The sequence below is a fragment of the Lepidochelys kempii genome, chromosome 7, assembly GCF_965140265.1.
Source record: "Lepidochelys kempii isolate rLepKem1 chromosome 7, rLepKem1.hap2, whole genome shotgun sequence".
In the NCBI taxonomy this organism is placed as follows: Eukaryota; Metazoa; Chordata; order Testudines; family Cheloniidae; genus Lepidochelys; species Lepidochelys kempii.
The window spans coordinates 10,134,834-10,158,709 of record NC_133262.1 but is presented as its reverse complement, the minus strand read 5'-3'; the positions used below and the strand labels follow the sequence as shown (position 1 = coordinate 10,158,709).

At 39.6% G+C, this 23,876-nt stretch overlaps 1 protein-coding gene across 23 annotated transcripts in view; it reads left to right on the top strand.

Annotated features, from left to right (window-relative positions):
* FOXP1 (forkhead box P1) overlaps positions 1-23,876 on the top strand; it is a 493,539-nt gene that overhangs the window by 453,711 nt on the left and 15,952 nt on the right. For 20 of the 23 annotated variants that reach the window (XM_073351110.1, XM_073351096.1, XM_073351093.1 and 17 more), the window contains 5 exons: positions 247-334; positions 8,732-8,815; positions 17,750-17,951; positions 18,052-18,131; positions 18,734-18,835. In XM_073351110.1, the coding sequence (XP_073207211.1) occupies positions 247-334; positions 8,732-8,815; positions 17,750-17,951; positions 18,052-18,131; positions 18,734-18,835 (556 nt within the window). The remainder of the gene's footprint in view (positions 1-246; positions 335-8,731; positions 8,816-17,749; positions 17,952-18,051; positions 18,132-18,733; positions 18,836-23,876) is intronic. The other 3 variants (XM_073351104.1, XM_073351107.1, XM_073351115.1) reach the window with 1 other exon arrangement.

The following is a 23,876-nucleotide window of genomic DNA, read 5'->3' as shown; positions in this document are numbered from 1 at the left end:
TACCTAAATGGTGAAAAACAGCTGTTCAGCAGAGTTTCTCTTAGATCTGAAATAACCTACTGAAAATATGTGCTAAAGGTATGATGAGTGATGGTAACAAGCAGTAGTCAAAGCCGGACAGAGGGAAAACCTGAGATATTGATGAAGACCTGCTGGATAATACTCAGATTGTTTATTCATCCTGGTAACTACTTTTTCCTTTTTGTTTATCCATTTCACTTAATGATTTTCTGTGTATTGTTACAGACATCTCAACAATGAGCATGCGCTGGATGATAGAAGTACAGCCCAATGTAGAGTACAAATGCAGGTTGTTCAGCAGTTAGAGCTACAGGTAAAATGAAATTTATTTTAATATTACCTCAGTACTGATCAAATCCAATTCTCTGCAGCAATAAAATGAGTTCTGCTTTGCCCACTATGATTGAAAACAAGCTTTCAAAACCTACTTGTAGTAGTTTTAAAAACCGTCAAAGACACTGCTGATTCATTTCCTCTTTTCTAAACCGTAACTTTAAAAGAAATAGGAAGCTTAAACAGGCTGACTGATTGGGAATCCATCAGTATGTGTCTAATGCATTTTATTCTCAAATTGGGAGGGGCCGGGGGACAGGGAGAAATAGGGGGGAATGGAATACCTTCCCCATCGTTTAGAGTTCCTGGCATGGAGGAAATGATCAATGTTTGTTTCAAAACACTGCCTGAACTGGTGTGTTGGTGGTCTCTCATATACTAATAATACTGTCTCGTTATTTTTTTATTTTTTGTGGCAAATGAGTTTAAGTGCAAAAAAAAGGGGGGGGTCGAATTTGAGTGTATTAAAATGTGCAATTGCAGAGGTATGACCCATTTATGTAACTGCCTTTTAAAAATGCTTTTGAGTTCTTTATATCGCCCTGTGCCTCACTGCTCTAGCTGGGCAACTTTGACTGTGTGTAGTCAAGAGGTTAGCAAAGGAGGGGAAATTAAAACAATGTTGTACGTTATATAGTTACCAGCCATTGAAAAACCTATTTTGTATGCAAGGCAGCAATGTAGAGATATATGGAAAGCCTCGGGCTAAGTACAGAAGATAATTACATTTGGAATTTTACTGAGTTAAGTCATTTATAGCTTCAAATAGTTGTAGAGAAAAATCAGCAAAAACACACTTAAACTTTTTTGTTGTTACTTTTCAAGATAACCATTTTTTAAAAAATCCCTTTTATCTTCTTATCTTACAAATTAGCATTTTTCTTTCATAGATATTCCTAAATTTTACTTTCAGTAACACTGCAGTCAAGACAGTCTTCCACTATTAGCTGAAGTGATATAAACTATTTTAATACAAGTTTTATAAAAATCAAACTACTAGTCGTAAAATAGCAGAGTCTTGCAGAAATGGCTGTGAGAAATGGTTTGTTACAGTAACAAGTTTCCTGGGTATTAAAAAAAATAAAAATCTACAGTCTTACTTGTGGACTGAGATATAAGATAATCTTTCACCAAGGAGCAGTAACAGTCATGCTGTAGGTAAACCTAGGTTGGGTTGTAGCCTGAAAAACATTATAGGCTCTGTTGTATTAATTTAGATTAATGACTGGGTTATGTTAACACCTGTAGCCCACTTATTCCATCCAAATGAATACAACAGCTCAGTCCTGTGGTCAACAGGAGTTTGTATTGCCTAGGGGACAGTAGGATGAAGCCCTGCATGAAGAGTTGAACAAGGTATAGGTGGTTTTTGATTGCTAGTGCTTTATAATCATGTGACAATATTGTGGTAGATTGATTGGCATGACATAATACTAATCATCGTCAGGGCTTGAGTCATGCTGAAATGCTCCAGACCACCACTCTGGCACTCTTTCTGGGAGCGGAAATGGTACCCTTCCAGTACGATCACTAACTGGAAGTGGATTCTGGCACTTCTTTTTTAGTTACAGGAGCACTGATCATAATGAGTGAATGATGATCCGAGGTATGATAGTGTTGGAAGAGACCTCTTAGCTCCCAGTCCATTCTCTGAAAGGGCAGGATATAGTCCCTGATAGGATACATCTCCCATATTTAAATGATATTACGCTTGATCTTAGCTAAAAGTTCATTGTTTTGTTATAGACCCATAAGCAATAGATATGATGCATTAGGGTCTTGTGGATCAGGCATTTGCGCTTGCATCTTGAAAACAGAGTGAAACTGAGACCAGAAGAGAAACGACCCTTAGATGTTAGTGTAGCAAAGACAATATTCATGGGCATAGACTAAACCTATTCCTCAAGTAGTGACTTCTATTACCATCAGTGATGGGATTAGAGAGAGAAGTACTAGTCATTTTTGCAAAACATATTGGGTCAAAGCTATAAAGAGTAGGAGTTATCAGTGGTTTGAGTCTTAAAAGAAAATCCAGTCAGGAGGAGGGCGCTGTCATATGAGCTGCTACAGTGACTGTTTGCTACCAAACGATTCCCTTACACAGAGTAATCAGGGAGTTCCTCCAGCAACTCGTTAATCTAGGTTTGGACTGTTCTGTAAAAAGCCTTAACGGAATAGAGGGCTGGCCCAACAGTACCATTTGCTATGTAGTCACCTAGCCCACTAGAATTTGGACAGTCAGACTAAGCTCATGTTTTACATGGCTATCAAACGACTATGAAGCAGTAACAAAACTCAGCCAGTACTGCCATGTATGGATTTGAGCTCTGTGACCTAGAGAGGGAAGGCAGGGTGTCCCGTTACCAAACCAGTTGACCCCATTGGTACTCAAAGTGCTAGAGTGCAACTTTGCCAAGAAATGGGCTTGTAGAGTGACACAAAATGATGAGGGTTTGGCAATGAGCCAAATTCTGCCCTGACTTCTGCCCCATACTACCTTACTGGAGAGAGGGTAGGATTTGACCTACTGTGTTACAGTGGCTGAACCTAGGGGAAATTATGTCGCATAATCATATTGCAACTTCCTCATGCTTTTAATGGAAACTTGCCCATAGGATACCACGGCATGATACTACTTTTGGTTTGTGGCTCTCTGAGATGCCATTCGATGCAGAATATCCTCCGAGTCCTTCTTGCACAGGTGGTGGGTATATCTACCCGACGTGTCCCTTTTCTCGTCCACGCTCCAGATGTGGCTCCTTGTAGGGAGAGGCAGTATCACTGTATCATCATGATAATACTGTTTCTTGTTTCTGTGAGGGGTGGGACCCAAATCAACTGACCATATGCTCAGCTCTTCTGACACTTGCCTCACACTCCTGCGATCATCCATCTGTTTGCTCGCCCTGAAACAGCCTGAACAAGTGGAGCACTGCTCCATTTCTGCAAACTCTTGAGGAGCCACATGTGTGCTGTAGATTAAGTATTACCCTACCATCTGATGTCATCCGGCGGTGCCCCTTCATTGAAGCGTCTTGGGAATCTGAATTGTGATTTTGTACTTTTCTGACTGCATCCATTAAATTTCTTGACTGTCTCATCAGGAATAGCTCTTCTAAATTATTTTTCCTAGAATTAATTTTGTAACTGAGCTTTAAGGCTAAGTATTATATTTGGTTTGAGTGTAATGGATCCAAATTTGATTTTCTCTCTCGATTTCACTCTTACTATTGTTAATCTTATGTATAATATTCTGTCAACATACACATACAGAGATATCCAGTGCAGCTTAAACAAAGTGAGGGTTCTTGCTTTTTTGACGAATGTTCAAACTAACTAACTATCAAGTCAGATTTGTATTTGGACAGAAATATCATGAATCTTTGGTCTCACAGTATCTCCATCACAAACATACTTGAAATACCACAAGCTGCAAAGTCTTCTGGTATTTTTACATGATTGAAACCGTGTGGACATGATCACCATTCATTAGGGGAACTGCAGAGAAAGAATTGAGTAGCTGGGAATGAAGGAAGAGTAAGAGATTAAGGTATAAATACAAGCAAGCTACATGCCATTCTGTTTAGCTAGGCCTCAGTTGAAGAAGTGCTTTCATTTTGGGGCACCAGATTAGATTCAAAGAGTTTGGAGGAGAGCAAGAAAAATGACGATAGGTTAGTGGCTTATTATCTAAAATCCTTGTCCCTATTTTCAAGACCCTCTCTCCTCCCCTTTACCACCCCACCCTGTGCACCTAGTCTTCCTCTTCATCTCCCATTTCCCATGCTCATGGCACTTTCTCCTGGGCTGGCCTCTCTGTGCCTGGCACAGTGTCCATATCCTGATCAGCAGTGTGTCCTCTTTCCGCCCTCCCTCTCCTGAAGTGTCCAGTGACCTGTCTGTGTGCGTTTGTCCTAGATTTAGGAGAAGCTTTAATTTAAAGCAGCACTTGAGCACCACGGTGAGCGGCACCTTATAAAATCTAATAGAAATACTAGCTAATACTTCAGAATTAGAAGATTAAGGGAAATTTGTGAAGCCACTGCCCTTGCAGGTACTCAGAGCTAGATTGGACACTTACCTGTTAGGGATGGTTTGGAGCTATTGAACTCAAGCCTTGTCTTATACTGCCACTTTACAGCGCTGCAACCTTCTCGCTCAGGGGTGTGAAAAAACCCCCCGCTGAGCGCTGCAAGTTTCAGCGCTGTAAAATGGCGGTGTCGACAGTGCACCCACGCTGGTAGCTACTCCCCTCGTGGGGGTGGGTTTTTTACAGCACTGGGAGAGCTCTCTCCCAGCACGGGTGCCATGACCACACAGCCACGTGGGTTAAAACACTGCCGCTGCAGGGCTTTAACGTTGCTAGTGAAGACATGCCTTCAGTCTTGCCCCAGTGTAGAGAAGTGCCAGATGATCCCTTGAAGTCTAAATGATTTTATAGCATTGCAGACAGGAACAATGAGATGGACATAGGGGAAAAGAGTGAGTGTTGGGGCAGGGGAGGCAATATTTTGGGAGTTGACCTGTACCCCTGGGTTATGAGGGTGGATTCCTTCTCCCCACCTTCCTCTATCAGAGTAATCTGGTTTAGTGCTGAAGTCAGGGGAGTGGATCTTACCCCCTACACATTTGGAATATGCATTTAAATGCACCTTCAGTCAAGTGCTACTGAGAAGCTAATGTACAGCAGGGCACTTTGGATGACCTTTGCACAGTTTGACAGAGCTAATGTATTCATCTCCTGTCACAGGAGATCATCAGGGAAACAAACAATGCTTATAAGTAGCTTTGAAAAGTCAGAATAGGGCCCATTTAAAAGTAATGCTGATCAGTTTATTTTCTGTGCATAACAATTCTTTCCCAAAGAATGCTGTTAGTAATCAAGTGCATTTTCCTGCAAAAACCACTAATAGTCCCCTTTTCCAGACCTTTAGAGCCCTAGTCAGTGCCTCACTGATGAGAGCTTCCTCACATCAGTGGCCTAACAAGCCCTCATGACTTCTTTTGAATGATCTAACTGAATGGTGGGGTGGTACTAATGGAGTTATGGTCTTGTATCCTCCTGCTTCCTGACCTAATGGAAAGCAGTTTAAAGAAATTCTTGGGATTTTTCACTTCCATTTGCTGCTGTGAAAGCGAGAGACTTCTATTTTTCATCATTTAAACTCCTGCCTTAACTGTGGGAGCATTCAAATTCCCAGACTATGACAAAATATTAGTATGTGTCTGCCTGAAATGTCAAGAAGATCTTTAACAGAATTCATCCACCAAATACTGCATTAAAAGCATGCTAAGAAGGTGACGGAGAACAATAAAAATAAGGACCTTTCCAGATCAGAATGAAAGGTACTGTGCCATGGGGGACAATGGGATGCAGAAAGAATCTAGTTTGGGTTTCCCCCTTGTGCTAGGTGTTAGAAAACTGCACATTCTTTGCTTTCACTGCCATGTCGCACACAGACAGTTTTCAGGTCTTGATTTTGATGGGAATATTTATTTTATTTTGTTTCTAAAATAACGATCTGCTGCAATGTTTAGTCCACTGAGTGAAGATTAGTGTGCAGACTAAACTGCAGGCAGCTCACATGCCCAGCTAATCAAAAAATAAAATGATTCAGAATGGAAAATCACACAGCCACCCTTCATTGAGACTAAAAGCATTCATTGGTTTGATATGATTTGATATACATTAATGTAAATGGTGGGTCGGACCCCCACTTCCTCTGAAAAGACCACAGGAAGACATCGGGAGGATTTTCCACTAGACCAGGAGGGTGAGATTGGCTCCCTACCTCTCGTTGGAACATCCAGGGGATTTGGCTGCTAGATCTCAAAGGATCTGCTATAGACACAGGAGTCTCTTTGTACCTCCTTCGGGCCTTGTCGTTCTCCCTTTCTGGCATTGGCTCTCACAGAGAGGACTTCTGCACAAAAGTTTTTTCCCATCACAAGCCCTCAGATGTGGTGGGGTCATTGAAAACAGGCCCAGGCTCTCTGGGATATTGAATTTCCATGTTAAAGCCTAGCTGCTGAGACTGCTGGAAACGGTATGATAGGTGAAGGTTGTTTTTCAATATGGGCTCTTGTCCGCTGTGACCTGAACTGAAACCTCAAGCCTTGCCCCTCAGGCTGGAGAACCTCCTTCAGAAGGAAACAGTGTTTGCCTACAACCTATCAACAATCAGATTTGTACTGCTTGATCCAGTGTTGTAAGATTCCATATATCAAACGCCAATCCTCTGAGCTACCCAGTGCTCCTCCAAAAAAAAAAAAAAAAAAAGTCATGAAAATCCCAGTGACTTTTGTGTTCTAAAAGCGCAAAACCAGACGGTTACGTTGAATTTTCTCCTGTAAATTCCTCTTTGAAACCTTATATGCCAAGTTTCAAGCCACCATGACATTTTGGCACACAGTTAGAAACCCCTCCCCTTGGGCAGATTGGCACACCCTTAACTGTAATGTAGTGAATGGGGATTTATGGCTGAGTTTTCTTGTACGTTCATTTAACCCAGTTTTACTATTCTAAATAGATGACTCTGATAAGGAGGGCGGGTTTATTAAACTTTCCCTGGAATGTGATTAGCTTTCTCCTCTTGGCACCAGGAATTTGGATTTTCTAGAGCAAAAGTCAGTCTTAATAATGAATATGTGAGAAAACTCTCAGTTTCGTGGGCCTGATCTAAACGCCATTGAAGAAAATAGGAATTCGTTTATTGGGCATGTGTAGTAATTACAGCCCCTTTTACTTCTATTCTCAGTATATGTTACTTTTGTTATTATGTAGAGCAGCGTTTCCCAAACTTGCGACGACGCTTGTGCGGGGAAGGCCCCTGGGGGGCCCGGCCGGTTTGTTTACCTGCCGTGACCGCAGGTTCGGCCGATCGCGGCTCGCACTGGCCGCGGTTCGCTGTCCCCGGCCAATGGGGGCTGCGGGAAGCGGCGCAGGCCGAGGGACGTGCTGACCACCGCTTTCCCTGCACAAGCAGCGTCCCAAGTTTGGGAAACACTGATGTAGAGTATAGTTGGGAAAAGATACTTTTTACACAGAGAGCTTTTGAGGTCCCCCAAAACAGCAAGCTTACAGTCTGATCATTGCATTCTAAATGTATTCACAAACCAGCTTGTATACAAAGAAAAAACTTAATCAAGGAAGTATAACGTGAGAGTCCAAGCAACCAAACTGTGACTTGCGTGGAGATTTCAGTAGAAAATTTAAAGAAAACTGAAGCATATCATTATGGGGGGGGGGGCACGTGTTTACACATGATGTGCAGAATAGAACTGTTTTCCCCAATGCTCACAACCGGTGTCATGACTGAATCAGAAAGAGCAAAAGAAGCATTCCTAAAGCGTTATGTGTTCTGGATTGGTTTGAACAGTATTCAGTTGACACTAAGGGACAGAACACTATTAAAATAGTTCCTAATATAGTTGCACTTTCCTAGCCTGTTGGTTCAAGACATGTGCTAAGGGGATGCCATTTTAAATTTCTGCCCTGAGTTAATACTGTCCTTGCTCCAGTTTTTACCCCACCTTCCAGAAGCAGTATGGCCTGGTGGATACAATTCTGGACTGGAACTCGGGAGCCCTGGGTTCTTCTCCTAGCTCTGCTACTGGTCTGGTGGGTGACCTTGGGCAAGTCACATCCCCCCCTGTGCCTCAGTTTCCTCATCTGTCAAATGAGGAAAATGATACTGACCTCCTTGGCTAAGCACTTGGAGACCTTACTGATGAAATGTGCTCTATAAGAGCTATATACTATTATTATAAGGGAGTAGTAAGTCACTCTGATTTTACGAAATGTTTGTCTTCATTAAATAAGCACACTATTTTTTAGAGCTTAAGCTGCCTGTTCTGATTCTCTGAGGCAGCCTCACGTGGTTTCACGACTCCTGCTGCTTTGCTTGCTCCACGCACCGCCTGAGCTGTATGTGACAGAAAAGCTCTTTTCTATTTTCTGGTTTTGTTTTTTGTTTTGTTTTTTGGTGGTGGTGGGGGAAGCAAGTTATGTTAAAGCAAGAAAATATTTGAATTTGAGGGTTAGATGTATAATTTGCTTTTTGCTTTGCCTTCTGAGCGTGAATAGGATTGGTTAATAAACTTGATTCACTATTGTCTTCTAGCTGTCAGGGCTGCAGTGACCCCCTTGGTGCCAGCAGGTCTAGCACTCCTCACTCAAGGGCTAATGTGTTTTGCTTTGGAAAATACTGACACCCAGCACCATGAGTTAGTTCGACTTCAGAAAAGACCGTATACAATTTCCAAACTACCAAGCAATAAACCTGTTTTGTCATGTCTGTGGTGCCAGCTGTTGAATTAGGAATAAGCAGAATTCTGGATTTTATTCATAGAAGTAACAGAGCATTTTTTTCTTCAGCTTGCAAAAGACAAAGAGCGCCTGCAAGCTATGATGACACACCTGCATGTGAAGTCAACTGAACCAAAAGCCACCCCTCAGCCTGTAAGTACTGTTCTGTGCAGAAACAGAACAAAGCCTCACAACAACCTCTTCTTCCTGTTTCCCACCTCAGAGCATAATACAAAGTGTGGCCTACTTTAAAAGACTGTCAAAATGAAGAGACAAAAATTGCATCGCTAGTTGGTCGGCTTTGAATATTCACTGCCACATAAACCCAATTTTCCCATGATCTTTTTTCTTCAAGGGGTTTAAAACTAGTCTTAACTTTAAATGTCACATTGGGCCTTTTTCTACCCTTATGTATATGCATATAAATCCCCTCTAGGTAAGTTGAATTTGCATGTGACCCAAAGGAGCATTTGGACCAGAATGGTTTTAGTGCTCAAGGTAAAATTATATTGTATTTAGGATATTAATTTCACTTTTTACTGTGATCCTATCCTAGGCTCAGATACTGTAGACTCTAGTTGCATGTACGTTTCAATGATGATAATAAACAACAAAATCAGGATCACTCAGTGTCAGTTGTTAAAGTACTTACAGTCCATGAAAACCCTATTTATCCAACTTGCTCTCAGAAATAGCTTGTGAAAGGGATAAACTTTACAGGCTGCACTTTATAAAATGTTGGTCTTACAGGTAAAGAGAGTCCAATAGTCAAAGCCAACTGGTGGTACCTGTAAAAGGCAAATCTAGCACCTTGTTCCCTGAAGCAAATTGCACTTCAGTTGTTGTTTTTTCATATCAGCATAATGCTAAAAAATCTTCCTCATAACTTCACATGATTATTCAAAATGGGGAGAGTGCTTTGCTTCTTGATTTTAAGATTTGTAAGATTTAAAGGTACACTGCCTTTATTTGATTTTGCTTTTAGTCATTGTGTGAAAATTAATTGAGTGTCGACAATCTATAGTTAGTACTAGCCATTTTAATCAATATGCAATGATGCAGCGTAATGGCCAAGTATTGGTTTATCTGTTTTGACTGATTTTATTTTTCTATAAATAAAGCAAACACACACCCATCCACGTTTATGATTTATGGTGATAGAAATAAAAAGGAGTCAGACTATTAACCCAGCAAATATGGTCGCCTGCCAAGATGCAGTTGGTAGACAAAATTAATGTCTGAAACAGAACACATTACAGAGATAGAGAACATAAAATCATTAAACACTTTGCACATCCATTTTTACTAGAGAAGAATTTCTCAGTTTCCATGTAGTTGGAAATAAATGGCTGCAGAAGTGGATAGAGAGGTACTAGAAAGAAAATTGCAGAGTATTCAATAGCATAGGAGCAGGAGTCCAACTCAATTTCAGCAATGCCTTTTGGAGGAAGATTGAGGGTGGTGAATATAGCCCTTCCAGAGATTCCTAAAATTGCTTAATCCAATGGATCTGGATGATCACAAAAAGAAACTACTTAAAGTACCTGGAAATAACTCTTCCTATCCTTCAGATCTCATTAGACTGAATGTGCATGCTTTACTATGTTGTGGACTAGAGACCCAGCAGAATGCAGAGAAGGGGGTTTGGTTTCTATCCATCCTACTGGATTAAAAATTAAGAGTGGAATAATCGCTGGAGTCTCAAAGCATTCTGCTGAGAGACTTTTCATAGCAACAGTGCCCCTCTGGAGGAAGGATTAAAAACTAAAGGGAGGTAATCGCAAGAAGACAAGTGCTGTGCAGCTAGTGATCAGCGCTCAGTATCAAGAGGCAGTAAGCTTTCATTTGTGTTGTAGGCTACAAAGGTACCAGTTGGTGTCGCCATGCAGATTAGTGTTAAGCAGCCAATAAACAGGCAAAAGCATCAGAAAAAAAAAAAACCAATGGGGAAAAATGGGCTGTCTTGATTAGTATTAAAAAAAATGTTTTATATTCTGGAAAATTATAGCTTTGATGGGGACCTCCCACTAAATTTATTTTTAACTGCTCTATTGAAAATTCTGTACCACTAGTCAACATTATCTCTCCGTTGCTCAGCACAGTGTTTCTTTATTAAAAGAAATAGGCATGAATATTTTTGACTGAAAAATTAATAGCTTTTGAATTCATACACAGCAGGTTTTCTTTTGCAAAGAAGTCCAATATCGCTGCACAGCACTTCTATAACCATTTATTTAGAGTCCAAGTCAAACCTTTGACAGCTAGAGCAGTGTTACAAGCCAACATAAAGAACTCCAAGATGTAAACCAACAATAGGCAGTCTGTGTGAGGTTTGCCATTGTCAAATACATAGATTGTTTGGATTAGTTTATGTAAATGTACTGTTGTATTACCCTTTGAAAAAAAAATCACATTTGTGTATGAAAAGTGGTTTCGTTCACAGGCAGCATTATAAATTCCTTATCCTTTAACTTACATGTTAGAAGTAAAAATTGGTGCCTGACAGGCCTATATTGTGTGACACTCTGTTGTTGGATTGAAACTGTCTTCTTTTCATTTATTGAAATATAGAAAAATTTATTATAGATACCATCTGATAAATCAGAAATTGTTAAAATATGTATAGGTGAAGCATTTTGAAAATTAATTATAAAACGTAGCAGAATAGTGTTTTGCATAAATTGTGCTTTCCTTGTGAAAAAAAATACACAGGCATCACAGAGACTGTGCTAGACCTCGGTCCTTTTAACTCAGTGGGGTAGGACTTCGGTAAAAAAGATCTGATGACCATTACTGCAGTGCAAAGTATTTTTTACATCCAGTAATTAATTTTATTCCCCCACCATAACTAATGCAAGGTGTATGTTCAGATTAATATATTTTTGGTACATCTGTGATTTTAAAGGAGTCGCTACCGATCCAAACATAGCAATAAACTGGGATTTGAAATTACAACTTTTTAGTGACTGCATGGAAAGCTTATGGGAAGTATTTTTTGTCTATTTAAAAGCTCTTAATGCTTATTTTTAAACAGTTCTTAACTAGATGGCAAAACGGAGAGCAAACCATTATACTGCAAGGCTCTTAAAACTGAATGCTCTTTGGCTGCCATTTGTGTTCCACACTGGCCAATGTTGTAATCTTGCCCTTTTTAGCTATAGCACATCAATTAGTACAGTATTTTTGGACTGTTCAGACCCCAGTCCAACTCTGTGCATTCAACGTAACCCTGTTAAACAGCGACTTGTCAGGTCTAGTCATGTTAAGGAACGTGTGTCAGTCTTTAGATTGCTTTAGCACCTTGGAATAATTGATATCTTGGAAGACAGTGGCATGATCATGTGGGTTTTTTTTAGCTGTAACAAATCACCAAGGTCCTAATTCAGCAAAGCACTTCAGTCATATTAAAGTCAGTGTGCTTAAGTCCTGTGCTAAATCGTGACCCAAACTGAAGGCAGACAGTTGTACATGCAGCACATTCCTCTGGAGCAGCCTTCGTTGGGTGTGCTATACACTGCGAGAAATACACATTATTCTGGGCCCTACTGCTGGGAGGACTTATGGGGAGAAAGCTAGGGTTGGAGGCAAAGAGAGGGAGGGGAGATACAGAGACATTGTAATAGTAATAATCAATACACTGTTTAAAGGTGTCTAATTGTGACTTTATAATTGAGATGCCCAAGTGTGTAACATTTTGAAAAGAAAAGAAGTACTTCATAGGTTACTGCTTAAAGAACATGAGATAACTCCCATTGCTGAGATTTAAATAGTTCAAAATGAATTCAGTTGACCTGGGGGAATATGCTGTGATGTATTGTATAGAGGTGGAGATTTTTGGAGTGTTTAAAAAAACAACTACCACAACAGCTATTAAGAATTTTTTATTCTAGTTTTGCTGTTAAGGTCACCATTTTCATTCATGTCGGAGGTCAGCATAATAGAATAAATCAGAAGCTTGATCTGCTTTGCGGTATTAACTAAACATCAAAGAGCCACTACCTAGGCAGGAGGGAAAAAAACTGTGTTCTTTTTCTTCTGACCAACAAGACGTTCTATGCACTAGGTAGAACATCCATCTTTAAGAAACTGACATAAAATTTTTAAAGAAACTGTTGGCATTTGAAATGAAATGCACTGCTAGATATTCCTTTTTAATAATATTTTCTTTTACTCTAACCATAGCAGTTGCAATTGTTTTTAAATACTGTTTTTAGCAACTGTGAAAACAAATTATTGCAATAAAATAGCCTTTTAACTGTTTAGGTAATGACTGAGCATTTTAGCTGCTGTAGCTGTACTTATAGTTTGAAAAATAATGATATGCAGCAATAAAAAGAGATTCTCAAGTACAACACACAAAAGCTGTTTTTATATACTGTTTTTCATTAAGTCCCACTCCTCAACTTGGGTTTCCTTAGTATCCCTGCCAATAACAACACCTGCTAAGCGATTGTTGCCTGCCAGATCCTACATCTAATACAGTAATCTGTCCAGGCTGAAATAGTACAGGAAGACACAGAATTTAACAAAGCTTGATGCTCTGCACCCCCACTTCCCTCCACCTTCAGCAGTCTCTGCACCAGGGTGATTAAAGTCCAGAAACTCTGTGCAGTTATTTCATCAATTTCAGCTGTGATCAGAGTGGCAGCACCAACAACAGAAAAATCAATGCCCTAAAGCAGTAGGTACGGCCCCATTGTGACACTTTCATTTTTTTTCTTTTAAAATGTTTCAGATTCTTTATTTGCAGCCACTGTTGTTATGTAATCTGTTTACATGGAGAGAAATCAAAGTGAGTCTTAATGGGAGAGCCACTTAATAGAAATCTATTTTTATGGGGTGAAGGAGAGGGTTACCTCTCTGGCTTGTTTATATATATAATATGAATTCTTGTTGAGTCAGTCAGCATCTTTAAAAGGGAGAAAAAAAGCTATTTCTTGAAAGTAAAGGTTAATAATAATAAAAAGCCAGGCAGAATACTGGACACTGACACAATGATGGCCTTTATGATGATTAGATTAGAGAGGTGTGAGATACCCGTATTGTAAAACCCTTCAGTAGTGGAATTTGCAAAACTACAGGCCTTTAAAACAGATATTTCAAAAACAGAAACTCTAGGGAGAAATACTCCCTTATTACAAGGGTTATTACTGAATGGCTTAACTCTTTGGGGCAGGGACTGTGTTTGATGTTCTTGGACAGTGCCTAGCAGGTTGTGTGTCCAATTGTAAATGCAAAGAACAGTACTCATTAAAGAAGCCAGCTTGGTGACTAGCATTCAGTACCCTGCAGCAAAAATGATACCTCGTCAAAAAATGGCAGAATGTGGGAATCTTGTCGTATCCAATCTTGGCATGAACAACTTTTTCTAATCAGAGCAAGTTGTTTTTAAATAGAAAGCGCAAACAGAGGAATTCCATAGAGTTTCCATCAGGAAAAGAAATCCTCCCACTACAATCCCTTCCTGATCTTTGCCCTGCATAATCATCTTTAGCAGCCAGAAGCACAGAGCTTAGACACGTCTTCATTCCTAATTGATGATGATGATGATATTAAGATTTAATCATTTACAATAAAGATAAATATTTTAAGATTACAACAAAATCAACACCATTCATAATTTGTTATTTTGCTCTAATACACAATTAATTTTTAAGTCTACATTTTAAAGAAAACAATGAAAGCAGCATGTTGAGCATTAAAAATGTAGATGGTTGAGCATATTCTTCCCTTTGCCTCATTACATGCTTTTGTCACCATAACCAGTAAGGCTCAGGCCCCTCCAAAAGCAAGAGATAGTGTCATCAAACAAAATCTAAAGTAAAACTTCTCTGGCAATTGACAAGGTCGGCGTTTCATTAGCTTGTTGGTTCAGTCATACAAATGGCAGTCTGAGGTGAAACACACTATGCGCACAGTGTTCCAGCTTTTTGTTCTTTCTTTCCTCACAGACTGCAGTCATGTTTAATTTGGAAACCGGGCTCCTTTGGCAAATTAGCAATTAGAACAATTTTGTGGGAATATGTATATGTGTCATTAGTTTTCCTGCAAATTAATAGCAGGAGCAGAGGTCAGGCAGAAATTTTCCACTTGACTGCAGCTCCTCTGTTGAGATTTGGCACTTTGTTTTGGAACAGCCACAGCTGCTCAAAGCCACAGTCTTCCTTTAGGAACTGTCTTTTAATTAGTTTACCTCATAGCCATTATTACAAATATTACTGCCTCCCCTCCTTGAAATAAAATTACTGTTTCTACAAAATATTCCAGTGACATCTTGCACCACTGCACATTGATGGTGGGGTCATTCGAATGCAGTGTTTAATCATTAGATCACCTCCATAAGCATCTCCTAATTAGAGTCCGTACAATACAATTTTATCTGGTAATTAGCTGAGATTGGCTGCTTCCTCTGTAGCTTATTAGTGGCAGCCCAGCAGTGGGTGTGAATCACAGTGTCATTTGTCAACCCCGTTAAAGCCCCTCTCTTTGCTCTTCCTCTCTTTCTGTATTTATTTCTAGTCGCTACCTACGCTGAAAGCGTAAAGAAATTAAACTCAATTCACATTTTTTAAGCAGAGAACATTGACCTTTGCAGAGTCTTTCTTTGCAGTTTTCTAGTAGAAACAGATTAAATGTTAAGTTTTTAAACAATTAAAAGGAATCTAATTCTTTCAAAATGGAGTAGTTTGGGCAGTAAAGATGAAACAGTATCAGTGATCTTTCCAACGGAAGAGAATGTCTCCTGAGCATGTGCTGTAGAGGGGCACTTAAAATTGATGCAGATTTCCTTGCAGTTATTGGACTGTTAAAATGTCCATTTAGAAACTGAGATTAAATACAGTAGATTGTATTTCATGGTGAGACCTGTCAGTTGTACTATTATGGTCATTATTACTCCTTTTATTATATGTAATAGATGGATAACAAGGGGACATAGCTATATGTGTACCCCTATCCAGTGTACTTAAATCTAAACAGGCCACAAAATGACTTGGTTTCACTCTCACACTATATTGTATAAAGAAAAGGAGGACTTGTGGCACCTTAGAGACTAACCAATTTATTTGAGCATAAGCTTTCGTGAGCTTCAGCTCACTTCATCGGATGCATTCAGTGGATGAAGTGAGCTGTAGCTCACGAAAGCTTATGCTCAAATAAATTGGTTCGTCTCTAAGGTGCCACAAGTACTCCTTTTTGCGAATACAGACTAACACAGCTGCTACTCTGAAACCTGTTATATTGTATAAGTAATATTTAAAAACATGAACCACACCCTTTTAAATACTAACATAGCAGGTACTTTGAGCTGTATTTATTGGTTCACTTCATTGCATGACTCTTCAAGAACTCAGGACATATATTTTATTGCCTTTTCTAGTCTCCTTCGTCCTCTCCCCCACCGGGATCATATAATCCTGCATTTCCTTGAAGTGTTAAATATTTTCCATTCTGAGAAGAGACTTTCTAGCTTCATGAAGAGATGTGTGTTTTCAGATCTGCTTCTCACAAACTCATTTGTTTGGATCAGTACTTGAACTGACAGTATATACAGTTCCATCTACATAACACTTCCCTGTGTTATGCTGTTGGGGCAAACATTTCCTTGAGCTTTCTGTACTTCACATTCAAAACAGAGACGCAGGAACAGTTTGTTTTGTTCACTTGAACCCTTCTTGTGGGTTATTGGTGTATTGTGTTGATATCCGTTCTATAACATTAGAAAGCTTTTTTGCCCCTCCAAGTTTGTTTTGGACAAATTCTGTTATTTATTTTTTATAAGAGAGCAATTACTGGTAGCTACTAATGTTTGAGACATGCTAATGTGAGTGTTCTTATCTCGTTACTTTCATGTCAAGAACAATAATAAGGAGTCCTATGGATGTTTTGGGGCATGTCTTTACAAGAACGGCCATACTGGCTCAGACCAAAGGTCCATCTAGCCCAATATCCTGTCTTCCGACAGCAGCCAATGCCACGCGCATGCCTCAGCTTCATTTGGCAGTGTTTAATGTCAGGCAAAGAATATTAATTGCAAATAAACAGAGTGAAATCCTGGCCCCTTTGAAATAAATGGGATTTTGCCATTGATTTCACTGGCGCCAGCATTTCACCCAGAATATTGTTCACAATAATGCTTCAAGGCAAGTAATGTGGAAGTACTGGAAGGAGCCCTTTTCTCAGGCCCCCTTTCTGATGGAGCAGTTTGGGATCATATTGTTTATTTAAAGTACTTCAAGAATGACCCATTACAATGAAGCATCTTGTTTTGAATGGTGCCCAAAGAAAGGGTTCATGATACAGATGCACACTGATAAAATAAATAGAAGTGCATGTTTAAAACATTTATATATGGTTATCCGTTCTTGGGGAAGTCACATTTTAAAGCCTGCTTGTGGCTAGCTGTCATTTTATTACATGCTTGTAAGTTTCTGCAGGTAGCACAATTGCATTCCACACCAAGGAGAGAAAAGAACTGTGTCATTTTTTGCTGGGCTTAATGACTGCAGTATTTCATGCAGTGTGATTAATTAAATTATTCCGGGGTTAACCCATTCTGGGATTTGCGTTTAAAATGGATGAATGGAAAAAGCCCAAATGTTGTACTGATCTTCCATTTCTTCCTAGTGCATTCCTAACAAAGCATTGTCTTTATTTAAAACCTGATGTGTTTGAAGAAATATCCAAAAACAGATCAGTTGAAGAATATTAACTCGTAAATAAGAGATGTGTGGGCTTTAGATGCAAAACAATGGAACAAAAATAAAATATTAAAATGAATATATACAATGAGGTGTTTGAAAATTGTGGATTTTTGTCCTAAATCTTCAAAGCTTGAGAGCAAGCATTTTTGTATACTGGGTTACGATATTTTTTTTTAAATATATCATATAGACATTTATGCATTCATCCTCCTGTCATGGATTTTAAAGGAGGTGTTACAGCAAAAAAAGTATTTAAGATAGATTCTCTCCATTTAATGGTTGCAAACACTATTAAATCTGGAAACGATTTTCATAATCCTTAATTTGCAAGAAACATAATTTCTAATAAAGTTTTCCTCACCCTCTTTTCTCTCCCCCCCAACAGCTGAATCTGGTATCAAGTGTTACACTGTCAAAGACTGCCTCTGAGGCTTCTCCACAGAGCTTACCTCATACTCCGACCACCCCAACTACACCCATCACTCCTGTCATCCAGGGACCTTCTGTCATCACTACCACCAGCATGCACAACGTTGAACCAATCAGGAGGCGGTGTCCTAATAAATACAATGTGGCCATTTCTTCAGGTAAATGACTGTCGATGGCAAAGGCCATTATTTGTTTTCTCTTGGAAATTGCAAAGGAGGCTTTGATTCTGATATTAACAGAACAATTGTTCTTATTTAGCAGATCTTGCTCAGAACCAAGAATTTTATAAGAACGCAGAGGTTAGACCACCATTCACGTATGCATCTTTAATTAGGCAGGTAAGTAATGTTCTCGAAAACCACATTTCACTCAAAAATTGTCTCTATATGTCCACCCTATAGATTAAATAGATTTAGAACCCTTTAATATGCAGGCATGCTCAAACCTTTTCTATAAGGGTTTTGAGAACTGCAATATATAACATAATTGCTTTTGATTAAGTATTACAATACGATGTGATTATTAGGAAATTCATTTCACACAACAGTGAAAATGAGCCTGTTTAAAGATGGCAAGTCAATTATCACAAGCTACAGTAATCTCTGATCCCTAGAATTAATCTGAGCTCTAAATAATTACTGAGCTTTAATCAGCTAGTGAAATGTTTTGCATTTCTCTTTGATTCTGCTTTATGAATGACTAATAAATTAATATTTCTGTAAGGAAACAGAAATAAAAACTCAAAACAATTAGATAATTCCATTCTGAATCTTGCCATTGAACTGTTAAATACAGCCATTAATCTTAGAACACATTGTGAAACTCTCCTCTGGATTTTAGCTCCAAATCTCTTTTTTTTTTAATCCGTTAAGGTAAAAGTGTAGGTGTGTTTGCTGAGAGTTTTGTCATAAATCATCATGCATTTTATTTGCTTCACAAGGCTATCCTCGAATCTCCAGAAAAGCAACTAACACTAAATGAAATCTACAACTGGTTCACACGAATGTTTGCTTACTTCAGACGCAATGCAGCGACATGGAAGGTAAGGTTTGCACCATGTATGCCTCTTGCCTTTGATATTAGACATGTACAGAACAGACATTGCTGATGACATAACAAATTGTAACGGCATATGGACATTAAAATGTAGATAGGCTGTTTTGACACACACAGGGTGTCTTATCCGCAGGAACAATTTGATATTTGGCAGAAAAATTCTTCTGCCTTTGAAAACCACTAATTGAATCCCCATTATTGGCTTTTATGTTCTGTGATTATGCCACCAGTTGATCTGTGTGGCTTCTCCTAGAAGTGAAAGTCTAGCTTTTCAGCAGGAACGTGTAGGAAAAAAGTGTGAAGATATTGTGTCAGTTACACAGCTTGTTAGTTACACAGCTCTTCATTTTTCTAGTTGTGTGACCACAACAGCCATCTTTTCTGGGGATGTATAGACAAGTTATTTCTCAGTCACTTAGTACCTCACTAAATTAACCTTCAAACTTGTTATAACCTTCACTGGTTTATTATGGCACCAAATATAAATTAATTTGGCATAATACTAAAGCAGCAAGCCAAGAAAAAAACATTTAATCTAACAGATACAAGAAACTAAAAATTGAATGCCTTAAATTCTTACAGTAGGGTTCTGTGGTTCAGTTAGGTGTTTTTTATATAGTTTCCATTTTCACGGCTACCCCTTTCCCTTGTGTGAGCTGTTATCATAGCAACTTATCCACAGTAGCCTCTAGAGCTAGTGTGATTACTACTGGATGACTCAAATAACAGGATCTTACACTGGAGTAAAAATTATATCTCGGTGCTTGTAGTCTCTGTTGGTCCAGGTAACCCAGTAGTTCTTGAACAAATTGCCTCCATTTATCAGCAGGTCTGATAAATGTCCCTTATACCTGCTGTTTTCCCTTTGCCTTTCTTATTCTAAAACTCAGGACAGTTCCTTCAAAGGATGGAGTTAGAGAGGTCTTCTGCTTCAGTGGTTCATTGGAAAGTTTATTGTATTTCACGTGTGTGCTCCTCAGTGTTCCATTGCCTTTCATTCAAATGCCTTGGGGCAAATTTGTAAATTTCAGTACCACCTATCACACCTCAGTCATCTGTACCTAGGAAATGCTCTGAGATTGGTGCTTTGATTTCTGCACCTTAGTTGAATAAGTTGAGCAGTGTTTCATCTGCAGCTTCCTAAGTATTAAAAAAGGAAATGAATTTTCCTGAATTAAAGTTCTTTTCAAGGGCGTTTTGACAACGTTGTTATAGAAAAACAGTTTGGTGTCGGAACGTTTTTAGTGGTGTACACTTCTTTAAATATTACAGAACCAGCGTGTTCCTGATTTTAAAATGAAGTGTACACATTTGGATATATACGTTATATTCATATGTAAAGTGGAACCTTCTTATAGTCAACCTGTTCTAGACATGGAAAAACTTCTTTACAACTGAGTTCTGCTATCCAGAGCTTGCTTTTTTAAAAGCTCTAGTTTTCAGTTGTCTTTTAGTCCGTTGAGCAAGGTTCTTCTTCACACACCTATCTCAAACACCCCCCATCTTCTGTGGCTATGGCAGCCCTACAAGAGATACGTTTGTCTCCTGCTGCTTGAGTGACTCCAGCGGGACTTTTCCATAGCTGCAGGAGAAAGGGCTCTAGCAAGAATCCTCTTTGATTCTTGCCTGCAGCTATGGGGGCGGCACCTGGCTAGTCATCTCAACAGTGAACATGGCCACTTTTTGGAACTGGTTTTGTGCAGTATATAAGATCCGCTCTAGAGGCTCACAAAAGTCTCGGGCAGTGAGAGTCATGCTTGCAGCTCATGGAGTATGCGGGAACCTGATGACAAAAGAGGAGCCTATGGCAGAGGAGGCAGAGAGATATCTTACTGGAGACTCCCACCGCTACAAAGGAGAAAAGGTGCATCCCAGGGAGACCTTTGTCCTTGTGAGCACACCAGGGACCCCCTAATACTAGGTGTTAAGTGTGCGCTCTTACAAAGTATGAACAGTAGGTTCCATCGCTACTGGCAAAATGGATGTCCACTTGAAGTAATTTGGGGCCTTCGTGCTGATGGCTGCTCAGATTAATGCCAGCCTTCAATGACCGCAGGCGGCTGAAAACACAGCCCAGGACTGGTTTGACATGAAGCTGCTCGGGTTCTTCACAAGCCCAAAGGTCTGACTGAAGAATCAGCATAAATCTGAATTTGTGCTTTTGTGGTTCAGGCCCATCTTCAGTAAATGCTCAAATATCACTCTGGCCAGCTTCTTCAATATTAGTCACTGTGTAGGGTAAGGATCTGGAGTGGGTGAGTACACCTGAGATCTTCTTAAAAAACAAAACAAAACAGGAAACTTATAAATGAAAAGAACTTATAAATGAAACACTTCGCCAAATGCAGTACAGCAGTATCTGAGCAGTTATTAAAAGAACAAACCCTTTCATTTAATACATTCAAGCATGTTCAGGGTAATTTTTTCTGAAAAAGTGGCTTGCATACAAATGTTTTTTAACAAGGTAAATATATAATCTTACAATAATAGTGCCTCATTTTTCTGTTAAGCAGAGCGCTAGAAGAACATTCTCAACTGGTTCTGACAGGTCAGAGGCAATGTCTGTTTGTTTGCTTGGTTGTTTTTTGGAGTAGTAATCTGCTGGAACTGAATTGTAGCTAGGAGGCAGAAGATGCAGGTGTGGCTTTGAAATGTTGGGGGTATTATTCAGATAAAACTGTTAACTAGAAAGAATCCAGAAGCAGGAAAACCAAAAACAACCATCCTCTATAAACTCACTAATCAGGTGGTCATATATAAACATGGAAAGCTAAGACATCTTTCCCCAAACACTGTACAACTATTTGATTTATCTTTGTAAGTATATTCAGTCAAAGCCAGATCCAGTCCTCCTAAAAGTCAATGGCAGGACTCCCATTGGCTTCACTACAGCAGGATCAGATCATAAATGATTTTTCCAGCATTACACTTATTTAAAGAAGAATGCAGATAATTCTGTTCAATTGTTTATACAGAGACTGTTTACAAACTCAACACATCCATTTTTCTGAATTTTTCTGTCTGCATTTTATCAATTGCTACATTAGGCTACAGTATTGCATTTCGCTATGGGGAATATTTGTAACCGTTTGCAAAACTGATCCAAAATCTATCATCATTATTTTATATTCTGTTACAAACTTGAAAATATTCCCATTTGCACCTGAAACTTTGCTTGGGTTACACAGATTTAAACCCCTGTCCTGTGTCAGGTTCCCTTAGCAGGCCACTCTGCCAATCAGTAGGACTCTGTTTGCTGATCCCAGTGTAGGAGCAGGGAGTCTGACTGAGTGCAGATGAAGTCAGCCTGGTTTCTATTGAAAAGCATGAGAAAAATGTGCATTTTCACATGTTTTCAATGTCGAAAAGAGCCATTGTGCCCAACATTATACACACAATGAAATGGGGAGGGTACAAAAAGTTAGACCCCAAACAAATATTGACAGGTTTCAGAGTAGCAGCCGTGTTAGTCTGTATTCGCAAAACGAAGAGGAGGACTTGTGGCAGCTTAGAGACTAGCAAATTTATTTGAGCATAAGCTTTCATGAGCTACAGCTCACCTCATCGGATGAAGTTAGTCTCTAAGGTGCCACAAGTACTCCTCTTCTTCAAACAAATATTGTGACTTTCTCAGAGATTCAGCATCACCCCCTGCCTTGTTCAGAAGAAAAAGTCATCCAAGACTGATTTCCCCATGAGCTCACAAACAGATCAGTGTGGTGACAAAGTAGAGAAGCTTAAGAAGTATGTGGACTTAGCACTGCAGAAATGTGACATGCCCCTTAAGCATGGGGTCGAGTACGTAAGGCAATATTCACATTGTGCTGACCTGTTAAGAAGAGAGTCCATATGCTGGATCGTTGCTATTGTGTGTGGATAGGTTATGGGGAGATGCTAGCTACACAGCGAAACTGCCTAGCAAAAGTAACAAAAGGCTCCCAGATGCACACACGCTGCCTCTTAATTTACATGACAAAGGCACTCTGCATAACCTTTGTTTGCACAGTGATTTAGACATTCCTGATTAGAACTCCTTTCATCATCCAGACCTGATGTTCGGAAACAATGTGTTTAGTCTCCTGGTTGCCTCGACTCATGCCTATGTGTTTGGCATAGTGCCTACTAACAAGTCAACCAGATTGACTAAATCAGTGATGCCAAGGCTGATGGATTTAGTTTCTTTGCCTGCATGTTTCCAGCAAATGGAAACCACTCCCCTTCTTCTGGTTACTGATTCTCTTTCAGTGGCAATGCCCTGGCACTAGAGAACAAGCTTCATTACAAATCTGAGTGGCTTTACCGCTGTGTAGTTGCTCGCAAAACTGGGGGTGGCACACACTTGCTAATGAACAAGGTATTCAGTGCCCTTTCGGGCAGAGCAAAGACATAAAAGACACAGTTGATTGTGTCTGCATGAGAAGTGTCTTACTGAGTCAGGCTTCGGCCAAAGTCAGAAGATGTAAGTGATCTGCTGAGTCCATCCTGCAGAAGGACTGGATTACATCCAACAGAATTGGGTCTGACCATCAGAAACCTTCGTTTGGGATTGCCCAATAAAGGAGCCTAGCAACTATAAGGAAAAAAAACATGTGTCTCTACTTGTGGAGAGATTATCACTATGTTTCTGAGAGCCCTCCTCAGGCGTGTACTTGGCAGAAGCTCAGTTCAATCAGTACAGTATCCTGCCAGAAATGAGAGCCAACTTCCATATATGAGCATGCAGTGGAAGACATGACTTGGTGCACTGGGCTTCTCACTAGGGTGCTGCTAACCCTCTGAGCCCCTATTCCATACACTTGGTGTGAAAAGAGGTTCAGCACCTGATTCACATTAGTCCAGCTGTGGGAAACCCCAGAAACCCCAGCCCCAATGCCTCTTTGCCAAATTGAGTCCTCTGTAGTTACATGAAATTCTCTCTCTGGTCTTTTAAACTGTTTTATTTTTCCAGGAGTGGATACGTTTCCGTTACAAACTGTGTACTTGTTTTGAAAATATCTTAGCAATGTTACTGTAACTGTATATGAAAT